The following is a 13,769-nucleotide window of genomic DNA, read 5'->3' as shown; positions in this document are numbered from 1 at the left end:
TTATTTAAAAAGATTTTCTTTTCTTTCATGTCGAGCGTGGCAGCAAGATGATCCAGTGGGGACTCCAGACGCGGCGGACGACGAGAGCTAACCACTATTGCATCGTAGTCGGCGGCCGGCGCCTGGAAGAACCGTTGAAACATCATGCTGACCATTATTAAAATATGTTTGATGTTTTTTTTTATAAAAAGGAAAAGGAGTACAATGTTGAATGTGGAAGGATAAAGTTTGTAATTGGATGTCAATTGGTTATCCACTGTTAAATAAACTTAGAGTTGGAAGTTGAAACAGTCAGTTGACTCTGTTGTTACGACATGCATCGTAAATATTATTTATGTGTGCGATTTGCAAGTTTTATTAAAATTCACTTCTTGAAGAGGTTCTAAGAGGGTTTTGTCGAGTGTGTGGACGATCTTCAGTGGTTGACTGGGTTGAAGTTTTATTGGTGAGAGGTCGACACGTATTGATATTCTGAAAATAATCGATACTGTGAAGTGTTAGGATTCTGTTTTGAAACTTTATCGGCGATTGTGGTCTGGAGGATCGGTTTTAAAGAGGAATATTTCGTTGAATGAGAACAGGATTGATTCTTTAGTGACATTAATTATTTAAGGAAAAATCAGGAGAATTTCAATTTATTCTGGCAAAGATATCAAGGAGTGTCAGACCTCACAACGAATATATAGAAACTCTGTGACTGTTGAACTGTCAAAAAAATTTTTTTACGATATCTTTCCTACAACAGGGACTGGTGAATTTTGCTGCGTCTATCCTTATTTCTAGGTTGAATCTGCTACAGCTTAATGTTTTTCTTCATGGTTTTTCAAGTAACTGGGAAAAGAACTTATAATTTGATCTGCGGCGGACCGTCGATATTGGGTACACGGTTAGGCTGTTGTGAAGCCTGTTGGTTTGCAGACTGCCTTTCTTTCCCCTGCTGCAGACATCGTTGCTGAGTTGCTGCGACGGGGTCGGCGGTTCAGCGCACGTTCTGGGACGCCCGCTGATTGATTGTTATCGATGCTTACAGCAACTTCCCCTTTGTTGTCCCGATAGTTTCCACTACCTCGGTGAGTACCATTCGGACGTTGACGTCGATTTTCTGTCTGGGGGGTCTGCTGGAAGTGCTTGTCTCCGACAACGGCCCCCAGTTTGTCTCCAAGGTTTTTGAAACATTTTGTTCTGCCAATGGCGTTCGCCATCTGACTACCGCCCCGTTCCACCCGCAGTCGAACGGCGAGGCTAAACGGTTCGTCCGAACGTTCGAGTCACAGATGAGTAAGTTGCGCACTACGCATTCTCGCTAGCGTGCTCTTTGGACCTTTTTGTCGTCCTACCGCTCCCAGCCGCGTGGTACTCACTCCCCGGATGAACTGCTTCACGGTCGCGCCCACAGGTCGCTTTTGCAGTTAACTGCGGCCTCCTTCGCCACTCGCTTCGGCTGCGTCGCCTCCTTCCGGCTTCGTACCGCACGCTGTGGTCTTCTACAGAGTTTTTACGGGCAGGCGGCGTTGGAAGCAGGGGCGCATCGTTCGCTCGCTCGGCTGCGCTCTGTATCTTGTTTCTGGTCCGTCCGGCTCGGTCAAGCGGCACAGGAACCTGCTACGGTTGTGCCGCCTTCCGCCGCCCCCACTTTGTCGGCAGATGCTGACATCTCGCAGTCTCCCTCGGAGCCCGCGCCACTGCGGCGGCTCGCGCGCTTCCCTGGCGCGCCCACTGCGCATGCGTCGTCACTCTCGGCGCCCCTCCTGCGCGTGGGCTTCAGCCGCCGTTGCTGCCAGCGGCCGCAGTCGGCCACCCTTCGGCATTCCGCCGCGGCCTCCGCGCCGGCCGACCGCAGGACGCCGCCCCCGACGCCGCCCTCGCCGCCTCCGCCAGCAGCGCTGGATCCGCCGCCGGCTGAGGTTTCCGCCTCGCTGGTCACTCCGCCGCACGCCGCAGCCGCGGCGTCGCCCCCGTCGCCAATGGACGTCGAGCTCTCCCCGCCCCCTTCGGGCCTACCTCGGGGTGGTGTGCGGTCTGAGGTTTTTGTCCCGGGTTTTTCCATCGCTCCTTCGCGTGAATGCGGGACCGCGGGCGGGCAGTCATCCCGGGCAGTCCCTCTGTCCGCCCCCTCAGTTCTGCCGGGTCCCTCCTCCCTACGTCAGAAGCCTTATTCCACGACGCCGCGACGTTTTGTGGGGGGAGGGGTGTAGTATCATTGCCACAGATAATACTACAACGCCACGCCAACACAAGGTTGGCAGCCCGTCGTCTGCCGAGCACAGCACACTCTAGCGGGCTGTGCAGCTCGGTGGAACTGGAGTGTGCCTCGTTCACTTCTTACAAGGAGACGGCACGACCGTGGGGTCGGGGATTTGTCCGACATTTTGTGTGGTGAAAGAGGACCCCTAACACCTCATGTGGTTAAAACATTAGGACGCACTACCCAGAAAATCCCGGGAAAAATCGATCCATTTTAGTTGCCTTATGAGTATAAAATGTTAGTTCGTTGTCGAGCCGCCGTCTGGCGTAGATGTTTAGGCCTCTAAGTCTTACGCCAGAGGTCTTGGGTTCGATTCCTCCTCTGGCACTTCTTTCATCTTTCATTTTCTTTTGTCATTCCACCAATTATTCAGAAAGTTTTGCAAACCTACGTTATCTTTAACAAATTAGTTACATTATTGAATAAAAATTATTTTCTTTTTGTCCAACAACACAATTCATGGCGGTGGGTTTTCCATTTTTAATTTTAAATTATATGAGGGGAAACATTGGGTTTTTAATCAGAATAACAAAGTCGATTGGGAAACATTTAGTTTTTATACATATAATAATTATAAACAAGAACCACAGTGGTAATTATCGTAAAAACAAACAAAACAATATTTTTTGCGACATCTTGCGCAACATATAAAGGCGGATATTTTTCAGTCACAGGGCTTTCGTCGGTATCGGTGTCCTGACCTGTGTGTAAATAAAGAGAATATAAATTAATGTGATGCTTTTTTATGATATAAATGATTTCACTTTCATGCCTTCATCAGCACTGACGTCATGCACAACGTGATCAAAAAAAGTTTCCTATTTGTCTGTCTTTTTGATCAAAAGTCATAAAGTAACTTAAAATCAAGAGGCTTTTGAACGACTGAGGCTACAAGTTTCTGGATGAATCTGTTATTCTGACAACTCTTCCAATGCGTCATGAACTGCTTCTGACAGTGAAGGCTTGGATGTCGCTGCTGGTCTTTTTACACCTAATGATTTTCACCATCTCTGCCTGTTGAATCCTCGCTAGACACTTTTGTCGTCTCGTTGTACCTGTTGAGCTGTACTGTGAGAAGCAAGGAGAGGATGTTTGTTAGTGGCCTGTATCCTCGTTCTGTAACACAACCTGCAAGCAATTGTTAACTGGGTTCTTTATTCATAAACATGCGCGAGATTCGGCATAAATACCGCGACTGCACCTGGGCTCTTCAGTAGTTGTGTACTCACCTGATGATGGCCGGACGTCTCTGGGCCGAAATATCGTGGCAGAATGTCGACGGCATCCGGCTGCATACCCGGAAATTATTAGAAAAAGAGCTACTTAACTTAAGCTTCATGTGCTGTGGTACAAGCTCTCCTATATAGTTCACTTTCACCTCACTGCTGGTGAAGTAGAAGTCTACATTGTTTACTATAAATACCCTGCCTGTCTCTGTGCTAGAGGCTACCCCTCTACCCCCCCCCCCCCCCCCACAGTTCGCAGATGTGATCCTAAATACTGGCTGCCGAGAGGGCGTTAGCGGCGCGTTTCCAGCGAGTCTGTCGTTGGCCTCTGTCCATAGCATTGTAACCTCTTTGCCGCTTGGTGAGCTGGTGACAGCTGTGTTAGATCCATTACATTGACCGTCTGGTGGTGAGTCACGGGGGCAGGCGTTTGAGGGGGTGGGGTAGCCATGGTTTACACAAATACGTTACAGCGAAAAAGCAAGTAAAGTCTCTGAAAAGAGAAATTTGATTAGTTTTGCGGCTCCCCTCCTGGGATACATGCAAGAATACAACAACAAAGTATCAAACTTGAACAATAGAACCCCTTCTATCTGAAACACAAGAGAAAAAAACAAATTATTCTTCACTGAAGGTTCTCATCGCCACTTCTGTATTCTCTTTAGCTGCTTTTATGTCGTCTCGTTTCTGTAGAGCTGTACCATGGGAAGCCAAGGAGAGATTCTGGTTGGAGGCCGGTATCCTCATTCTATAACACCAACTGCACACAGTTATTAACTAGGTTCTTTATTCATAAACAAAGAGGTTCTTAACTTAAGCTTCATGTGCTGTGGTACAAGCTTTCCTATATACTCCAGTTTCACCTCACTGCCAGCGAAGTAGAAGTCCGCTATGTTCACTATAAGGTTTCTATATGTTGCCTGCCTCTGTACTAGAGGCTAAGTTTGCAGCTCCAAATCGGTGACACGTTAGAACTCACTAGGTGCAACAGTCTCGAACTGAAAAAACTGGCCCCCTGGTCTTTCTTTCCTTTGTTGAATTTAGATTCCCCCTCCCAGAGGGGGGCGGGCTGACAGCAGCTTAATACGCCGCTCTACAGCCGATAGAACAGTTCAAAAACATAATGGGAAGATAATAAGCAATATGAAAAAGGCTATTGGTTAAAAGGCGATTGGTTAAAAACAGTAAAGTGGTGGAAAGCTGCAGAAGTTAAAATAGAAAAAACATGGGGTTGATGATGCTAATGAAGACACACAATAAGGACATAGGCACAATTAAAAAAACACGACAGTATGGTTTCTGTTCACAACACTTTAAAAAAAGGGAGCACACAACACTGAACACTCAAACTACACCAGAGATGAAGATAACACCCCACAGACTACGGCAGATGAGGGGGGGGGGGGGAAGAAAACCTGGACGGATGAGAGGAAAAAGGGTGGGGAAAGCAAAAAAGGGGGGCAGTCGATTGAGGAAGATGACACAGAAGAAAGTGAGGCTGGGCAGGCGCAAGGAGGAGCGGGGAAGACAGTGGGGAGGAAAGCAAAAGGACTCTGGGGAGAAAAAGGAATCAGAGAAGGTAGGCAGGGAAAAAACAGGAAGGGGGGAGAGGGAGCCCGGGAAAAGGACAGAGAGGAAGGGAGGGGGAGGCGAGGATCAGAGATCATAGGAGGGATCAATGGAGGGAGAGAGGGCATCATCCGGGAGGGGGAGTTGATGGAAGACACCTCAGGAAAGGAGACGAAGGGTGTGGAGGTGGAGGGTAGGAGGGACACAACAGTGAAGGTGCGGCAGTGGATGGGGGTTGGAGAGGAAAGGAGCAACGAACGGATGAGGGGGATCAAGTCAGCAGGAGGTGTAGAGGACGCAGACATGTTCGAGGAAAAGGAGCAGCTGGGAGAAAGGAATCAGGTCATAGAGGATCCGCATGGGGGATGGGAGGCAGGTACGGAAGGCGAGGTGGAGTGCTTTGTGCTCGAGGATCTGGAGGGACTTATACAATTTAGGGGAGGGGGGCAGAGATCCAGGTGGGACTAGCATAACAGAGGAGGGGACAGATTAAGAATTTGTAGGTATGGAGGATGGTAGAGGGGTTCAACCCCCATGTCTGGCCAGAGAGGAGTTTAAGGATATGGAGGCGGTTGTAGGCTTTGGATTGGATAGAGTGGACATGAGGGATCTAGGTGAGGTGACAGTCAATGGTGAGTCCAAGGTAGGTGAGGGTGCCCCCGGTCTGCAGTGGCGATCCTAAATACTGGTGGCCAAGAGGGCATTGGCGGCATGTTTCCAGTGAGTCTGTCATTAGTCTCTATCAATACTCTCGTAACCTCTATGCCTCATGGTGAGTTGGCGCTAGCGTGCACCAGCACACTGGCTATATGTGCCCTTTGGTTGGTTGGTTGGTTGAGGTTTAAGGGACCAAACAGCAAGGTCATCAGTCCCTTGTTCCAAATGTGACATCTCAGGAAAGTCAGAACAATAAAAGGGGAAAGGCTAAAAACGTAAAGGGGCAGTCATGTTGTCAATGGTAAAAACAAAACGAGGGAAGTCAGCAAGAGAACGAACCCAATGCTATGCTGAAGCAGCATAGGCAAGACCACCTGTGACTTAAAAGGTACAACTACTAGAATGTAGAAAGTACGTATGGGAAAAGGAGACTAACCAAGCCTTAAAAAAAAAGGGTAAAAACAGAGTAAAAGGGGAAGAAAAGAGGATATCAGTCAGGAAGGTGAATCGGGAATCTCCGAACACTGCTTACAGTGGGAGACACCCAAACACTCACCGCCCTGCCCCAATACCAGAGAGAGATTAAAAACCTTAAAACTGAGAATAAAAACCACTTTCCCGGAAGAAACCGAGAGACCATCAGGGAATCGTCAGCCAACATCAAAGGTAAAGTGTGGGGGAGTCTGTACTTAGCATGCAGAGCCAAAAGAACGGGGCATTCAACCAAAATGTGGGCTACCGACTGGAAGGCTCCACAACCACAAAGTGGGGGTGGCTCATCACGCAAAAGAAAACCATGGGTCAGCCTGCTATGGCCAATGCAGAGACGACGACAGTGTGGTCGAGTCCTTTTGGGAGAGGCGAAAGGAAGAACGCCACGGGCCTGGTGTCACCTTAATCGCACGAAGTTTATTAGACAGGGGAGTAGCCTCCCATGAATTGACCCATGACTGTGCGAAGTGGGATTTGATGTGAAGCCGTAAATCCGCTGCAGGAGGGGTTACAGAAAATGGGGGGTAAGTGACTGCTCCCCTAGCCAAACGATCAGCGAGCTCATTACCCGGGATACCCACATGGCCAGGGACCCAAAGGAAGTCAATGGAACAAGCAGCACAGTGAATATCAGCGAGATGATCATGGATGGCAGAGACCAAGGGATGGCGCGAAAAACACCGGTCAATAGCAAGAAGGCCACTCATCGAGTCCATACATAACAAAACGCGGTTGTGTTGGGACTGTTTAATAAAGGTAAGGGCCTGGGAAATTACCATCAATTCCGCAGTAAACACCCCACATGTAGGTGGCAGCAGATGATTTTCCGTTCCGACAGAGGACGGGAAGGCATACCCCACATGATCAGCAGATTTAGAGCCATCAGTGTAAAAAACAACAGCATCCCGAAACTCCCATAAAATTTGGCGGAAAAAGGAACGGACTACCACCAGGGGGATAGAATCTTTTGGACCTCGGTGGAGATCCATCCGAATTCGAGGTTGAGGAACTAACCAAGCGGGGGGGGGGGGGGGTGGAGGGGAGGGAGCGAGGAAGGCAGGACAAAGAAGGAAGCTGAAAATCACGGCAAAGAGACGCAAGGCAGAGCCCAACCGGTAAACACGCCTGAGGATGGGAGTCGGGTGGGCGATGTCCATGGTCTGGGAACAGGATAGAATAGGAAGGAGGAGTGGGAGAGGAACGGATAGTGAGTGCATAAGACACCAGATGCTGAGACTGCCGAACAGAAAGGGGGGGGGGGATCCCAGCTTCAACCAGGAGACTATCAACAGGGCTAGTAGGGAAGGCACTGGTGGCCAAACGGATACCACGATGGTGGACTGGATCCAGCACATGCAGTGTAGAAGGACCAGCTGAACCATAAACTTGACAACCATAGTCCAAGCGAGACAGAACTAGAGCACGATAAAAACGGAGAAGGAGGGAACGGTCCGCACCCCAAGAGAAGTGGGCAAGGAAGTGAAGGACATTGAGTTTACGGTAACATCCTACCTTCAGATGTCTGATATGGGGCAGCCAAGTGAGCTTGTTGTCAAAAAGAAGACCCAGGAGACGAAACTGTGGGACCACAGGCAATCGGTGGGCATCAAGATAGAGCTCTGGATCAGGGTGGATCGTAGTACGGCGACAGAAGTGAACACCCGCGATTTTAGAGGAGAGAATTGGAACCCATGTGAGAGCGTCCATGCAGAGGCACGCCATATAGCTCCCTGGAGCTGCTGCTCTGCTGATGCCATCGAAGAGGAACTAACCCAAATGCAGAAATCATACACATACAGGGCAGGGGCGACCAAAGGACCGACAGAGGCCACAAGTCCATCGATAGCAATGAGGAAAAGGACACTCAAGACAGAACCCTGTGGGATGCCCGTCTCCTGGGTCCGTGGAGAACTAAAAACAATACCAACTCGAACTCTGAATGACCGATGGAACAGGAACTGGCGGATAAAAATCGGGAGTGGGCCCCGAAGACCCCACTGATGAAGGGTTAGGAAGATGTGATGGTGCCAGGCCGTGTCATAGGCCTTGCAAAGGTCAAAAAACACTGCAATCAAATGGCGGCGCTGGGAAAAAGCCTGCCGAACTGCGGATTCCAAGCGAAGTAAATGATCGATTGGAGACCATCCCTCTCGAAAGCCATCTGGTAAGGGGACAATAGATCCCGAGATTCGAGGACGCAATTGAACCGACGGGCTACCATCCGTTAAAGTAACTTACAAACAACATTGGTCAAACTAATTGGCCGATAGCTGTCAACAGATAGGGGGTTCTTACCAGGCTTAAGGACAGGAACCACAATGCTATCCCTCCACTGAGAAGGGAAGTCACCCTGGAGCCAGATACGGTTAAACACCCAAAGAAGATGTTGCCGTTGTGGAGCACTGAGATTTTGAACCAGTTGGTTATGAATGGAATCTGGGCCGGAGGCTGTATCATGAGAAGAAGAAAGTGCAGAAAGAAATTCCCGTTCAGTAAAAGATTCGTTGTAAGATTCTGACTCACAAGGGGTAAAACATAAGGTGGAAGCTTCAGCCCGCTGTTTCAAGTGAAGGAAAGCAGCTGGATAGGAGGCTGATGCTGAGACCACTGCAAAATGGGCCGATAGATGTTCTGCAAGAACTAATGGGTTCGTACAAAGGCCATCTGGGAGGTGAAGGCCTGGGAGGGTGGACTGCCGATGGCAACCTTGGAGAGAGCGAAGTGTAGCCCATACCCGTGACAGAGGGACAGTAGAACCAAGGGAAGAAACGAATCGTTCCCAACATATCCGCTTGCTCTGTTTGATTAAATAACGGGCTTTAGCGCGGAGGCGTTTAAAGGTGGTAAGGCTGGCTACAGGTGGGTGCCTCTTAAAGTGTTGCAAAGCTCGACGGCGATCACGGATTTCGACAGAAAACATGGAACCCACAGAGGGTCGGTGAGTGAGAATCAGTAAAATGAGATGCCTGGAGAACCACACAAGCTGCAGAGTAAGACGAAAGAACGGACTTCAATTCCGGAAGGTGACGATAGTATCCATTACAATTCCATTGCAGAACCACAGAACAATGATTTAAATGGGGGCTGAACACGCTAAAGCCAGTCACACCGCCGGGTCCCCACCCGTCACCGACAAGGAGGGGGCGACATCCATGAACGACAGGTCAGAATCCGGTTGCGAAGTCGGGGAAGGGACCTCTGGTGACACCAGAGGCTCTTTGCCCCGGGACTTACGTTTCTTCTTCTTTTCAGGCTGAGATCGAGGAGGGCTGTGTGGCATAAAGGAGCCAGCTGCAGCAAGGTCAGGAACAGAAAGAGACCGGGCGACCTGGGGGCCGACAGAACGCGGCTCTCGCGGTCGTCGCGCGACAGCAGACCTTTGGCCTGGAAGGTGCCGGGAAGGGGCATCGCGGGAGAGGCGCCCTTGACCGGCAGACGCTGAAGGAGTGGGACACTTCTCCGGCTGGGGAGGGGGAGCAGCGCCCAGAGGAGAAGGTGTGGGAGCCACAGGGGAGGGGTGGAGGAGAGGAGTCCGGGATGGGGGTAAGGAAGGGGGAGGAAGGGGTGAAGATGTAACCAAGGCGTAACTAGATGTCATGGACACAGGGTGAAGACGCGTATATTTCTTACGGGCTTCTGTGTAGGTTAAACGATCGAGGGACTTATACTCCTGTATCTTCTTTTCCTTCTTACATACTGGGCAATCTGGTGAATGTGGAGAATGACTACCATGACAATATACACACACAGGAGTGGGAACACAGGGACTCCCCTCATGGAGTGGACGTCCACAGTCACCAGAGAGGGGCCTGTGAACAGCGGGAAGACATGTGTCCAAAACACAAGCACTTAAAGCACCTCATAGGAGATGGGATGTACGGCTTCACATCACATCGATAAACCATGATCTTAACTTTCTCAGCGAGGCTATCACCTTCAAAGGCCAGGATAAAGGCACCAGTATCAATGCGATTGTCTTTAGGACCCTTCTGGCCACGCCGAACAAAGTGAACACCCCGCCGTTCGAGATTGTCCCAAAGTTCCTCATCAGTTTGAAGGATGAGGTCCCTGTGAAAAATCACACCTTGTACCATATTTAGAGACTGGTGGGGGGTAATTGACACAGGAATTGTGCCAAGATTGGTGCAGGCACGAAGGGCCGCAGATTTGGCAGCTGAAGCAGTTTTGATTTCCAATGAACCCGACCGCATCTTGCTCAGGGAGTCCACTTCGCCAAACTTGTCTTCAATGTGTTCCACAAAGAATAAAGGTTTGGTATTGGTGAAAGTATCTCCATCAGTCCTGGTGCAAACTAGATAATGGGGGAAATGTTTCGCCACTAGCCGACGGGCCTGACCCTCTTCCCAGGGGGTAGCCATGGAAGGGAAGGCCGAAGGGGCAAGAGAAGAAGCATTTGAAGAATCAGTTCCATGCAGAGAGATGGCCGCAGAAGAACGGCCAGAGTTCTGGACCCGTATGCATTTCATTTGCATAGCGTCCGCCCTGATACCGCCCACTCCGATCTGGGGCTCTCCTCATGGGTGCCACCCAGCCACAGCAAGGGCCGTCTGGCACGGCGGCCATTGCCGGGAGTTCCGATGCTCCAGGATGACGAGCAACCACTCCAAGGCATGCATGAGGAGGTCACAGCTCAGGTATCAGAAGTGTGATCCCTGTGTGTTCAGGGGGCTCAACCAAAAGGGTACATAGCGACCCCACCACACGGGCTGGCTACCGTGCTGACTATGCACCCTAGCATCAGACAACGGCGTGAAAGAGAAGGTGGAATGTACTAGGAGGGCGCACGTCGGAGACACTAGGTAAGGTGCTCTTCCCCAAATGGCTCACACTACGGAGGAGAAATTTTGTAGTGGAGGTTAAACCCCAGAGGGGGACCAATGAATGCCAAAAGGAGGAGATGATTACGCAACGAAGCTGGATTGTAAAACGAACAGAACCAGGAGGATAGCGGGGGCCAACATAAGCAAGGACACCAAGAGAGGGAGAGGAGAGGGAGAGGAGAGGGCGACGGGAAAGGAGCAAGGAGGGGAACGGAGGGGAAGGGGAAGGAAATGCAGCCCTGGAGAGAAAGAAGGCTGGAATAGCTCGGGGCCCCGTGCTCGCCACGCACGTATCCACAAAAGAGTTGGGGACCTCCTGGGGGGGTGTGCCCTTTGGGATGGGGGGGGGGGGTAGTCCAACATCTCAACTGCCCGTTCATTTGAAACCTGTGTTTTACATAATTCGCTGTGTGGACAGGAGAACGGTCATATTAGAAGATTATTCTACATCCTGAAAATCACTGACGAACAGAAGAAAGCAATATGTTCAACATTTCGCAGTAGTAATGACTAGAAAACAGGTCTAGCTGCCACAGAACAGCGCAACTACTTGCTGATAACCATTCCCAAACTGTGACAGCAATTCGGTCACACCTTTGCCACTGATGGATACATCTGCTGTCGAATCTCGCTTCACTTGGTCGATATACACTGAATAAAGTATTTCGTACCGTAGAAAGGACCTTTTCGTCCGTACATACTTGTTCCCAGGACTAAAGCGTTTGCCTTCTGTAAGCCAGCGCGAAATTTAATCTGGCAGCCTTCAACACTTCCTTAACCGACGAGTTTCGTCAATACCTTCCTTTGTCGTTGAGACGACGACGGATGGTTGATCTGCTCACACTTAGCTAAAGGATGTTCCTAATTATTGTTGGAACGCCGAGGTTATCAGCGCTAAATATTGTCCTAATCCTGAAAGGGTCTTAATCACAGCAGTAGAGTATTCTGTTGTAGCTCAGACTGTAGTTTTCCTCCCAACGACGAACTACGGAATATATGTAGGTTCCGGGATTTTGAAGAGTCGCGTATTAGACACTGGTTTGTTGAAATTGTAGTTTTTGGCGGTCGATTGGTTGTCGTCCTGTGGACAGTTCGGGAGGAAGGGGTGGTTATTTTGCTGTGACAGATACAGTGTGAGCCGTGTTAGACAGAGATATCTGTATTTGATGATTTTTGGGAATTGGTAGAACTCGGTATCCTGTCCGTGTTGTATGATTAGTGGTTGCGGCTCGCCCAGAGGTAATTGGGTTGCTAGCTGTTTTTTTGAGTGGTTTGGCAGTGACTGGTGTGTATCGAGAAGGGAAAGCCTCGAACATATTTTTGGTTCTTCTTTGGATGCCAAGATCATATAGCGGATCTAGAATTGGCTCGTGTGTATTCGAACTGTTTCACCTTGATATGAGAGATCGCACAAGTAGGTTGAGTTGGTAAGCGACGGGAAAAGAAAGGAACCATTTACAAGCAGCACGTAACTAAACAAAAAACTTAGTAGAAGTGACGAGTGACCTGATTTAATTTTGGGAACGATAACGGGTCCCGTTGTGCTAACGCCTGAAGAGGCTCAGTTTTGTTTGAATGGTTAATTAAGGTTAAAGCAAAAGAGGCGGTGGCGCCTAGGTTTTTTGTTAATATTTTTGTTTGTTCTTGAATTTCAGTTTCTGTGGGTGGAGGGGGGGGGCAGTTTAGTCTTTCCTGGCACTGTATCACTTATGAGATTTAAACTTTTATTGAGATACATAGCCCAAATAAAGACAAGTTTTCTTGGGTCAAAAAAACCTTTGGGTGTGGTTACTTAGCAACTATTATTTGAAGTTGTTACGAAAAGTCAGCGATCATCCTCACAAAGGTGTAGTGGTTAATCTGTGGAATACATTACGTATCATTATTTACGTAGCAACGTCAATCTACGCTGTATTCTGCTAGTCTCGTCACTGCTGGTAGATACCGATTGTCAGTGTCATTTGGATATTTCGGTGTATCTATTTGTGGTGTAGTAGCATTGGTTTACGACCTCGAATTTTGCTTATAGTGAAAATGCTGTTTGTTATTACCTAGCATTTGAGTCTGCTGTCTCGTCAGTGTTTATTTTCGTTGCAGTTGCTAATCACCAAAGGGTTGATCTGTCCTCAATTTGATGTCTAAGAGTGCGACTACTGTACAAGCTAGACTTCAAGTGTTTGCCAGGAGCTCGGCTACTACTGGTATCTTCTGTGATCGGATAGCGATCCAGTCATAACATCGACTCTCAACACAAAAACTGTACATAATTCTTGGCTGTAGTGGTCGATTGGTTCACTCAAGCAATTTTGCGCGGCAGGAAGCCATACATCAGCGGCATCGCGACGTTGGTACAGTACGATCCGCTGTCGTTTTGAGTTAGATCTTGAGCCCTGCCAGTCGGGGCGTTACGACATGTCGTAGATTTGCTGTGTCCTAGGGCATGGAAAATGGCACAGATACAGTATTCTTCATAAAGCGCAAGAATGTGACCTTCATAGCCGGCCGGTGTGGCCGAGCGGTTCTAGGCCCTTCAGTCTGGAACCGCGTGACCGCTACGGTCGGAGGTTCGAATCCTGCCTCGGGCATGGATGTGTGTGATGTCCTTAGGTTAATTAGGTTTAAGTAGTTCTAAGTTCTAGGGGACCGATGACCTCAGATGTTGAGTCCCATTGTGCTCAGAGCCATTTTTGTGACCTTCATAAAATTCCTTGAGCTGTGACATTTCGAAAGTAAGAACCT

The 13,769-nt window shown here is 49.2% G+C and overlaps 1 protein-coding gene across 1 annotated transcript in view; it reads right to left on the bottom strand.

Annotated features, from left to right (window-relative positions):
• LOC126471340 (circumsporozoite protein-like) overlaps positions 1-2,047 on the bottom strand; it is a 65,946-nt gene extending 63,899 nt beyond the window's left edge. Inside the window, exon 1 of the mRNA XM_050099460.1 lies at positions 1,653-2,047. Within this exon, the coding sequence (XP_049955417.1) occupies positions 1,653-2,047 (395 nt within the window). The remainder of the gene's footprint in view (positions 1-1,652) is intronic.
• Positions 2,048-13,769: the final 11,722 nt, after the last annotated feature.

The sequence above is a fragment of the Schistocerca serialis genome, chromosome 3 (genome assembly GCF_023864345.2).
Source record: "Schistocerca serialis cubense isolate TAMUIC-IGC-003099 chromosome 3, iqSchSeri2.2, whole genome shotgun sequence".
NCBI lineage: Eukaryota > Metazoa > Arthropoda > Insecta > Orthoptera > Acrididae > Schistocerca > Schistocerca serialis.
The sequence above is the reverse complement of the archived record's forward strand: the minus strand, read 5'-3'. Positions and strand labels throughout refer to the sequence as shown.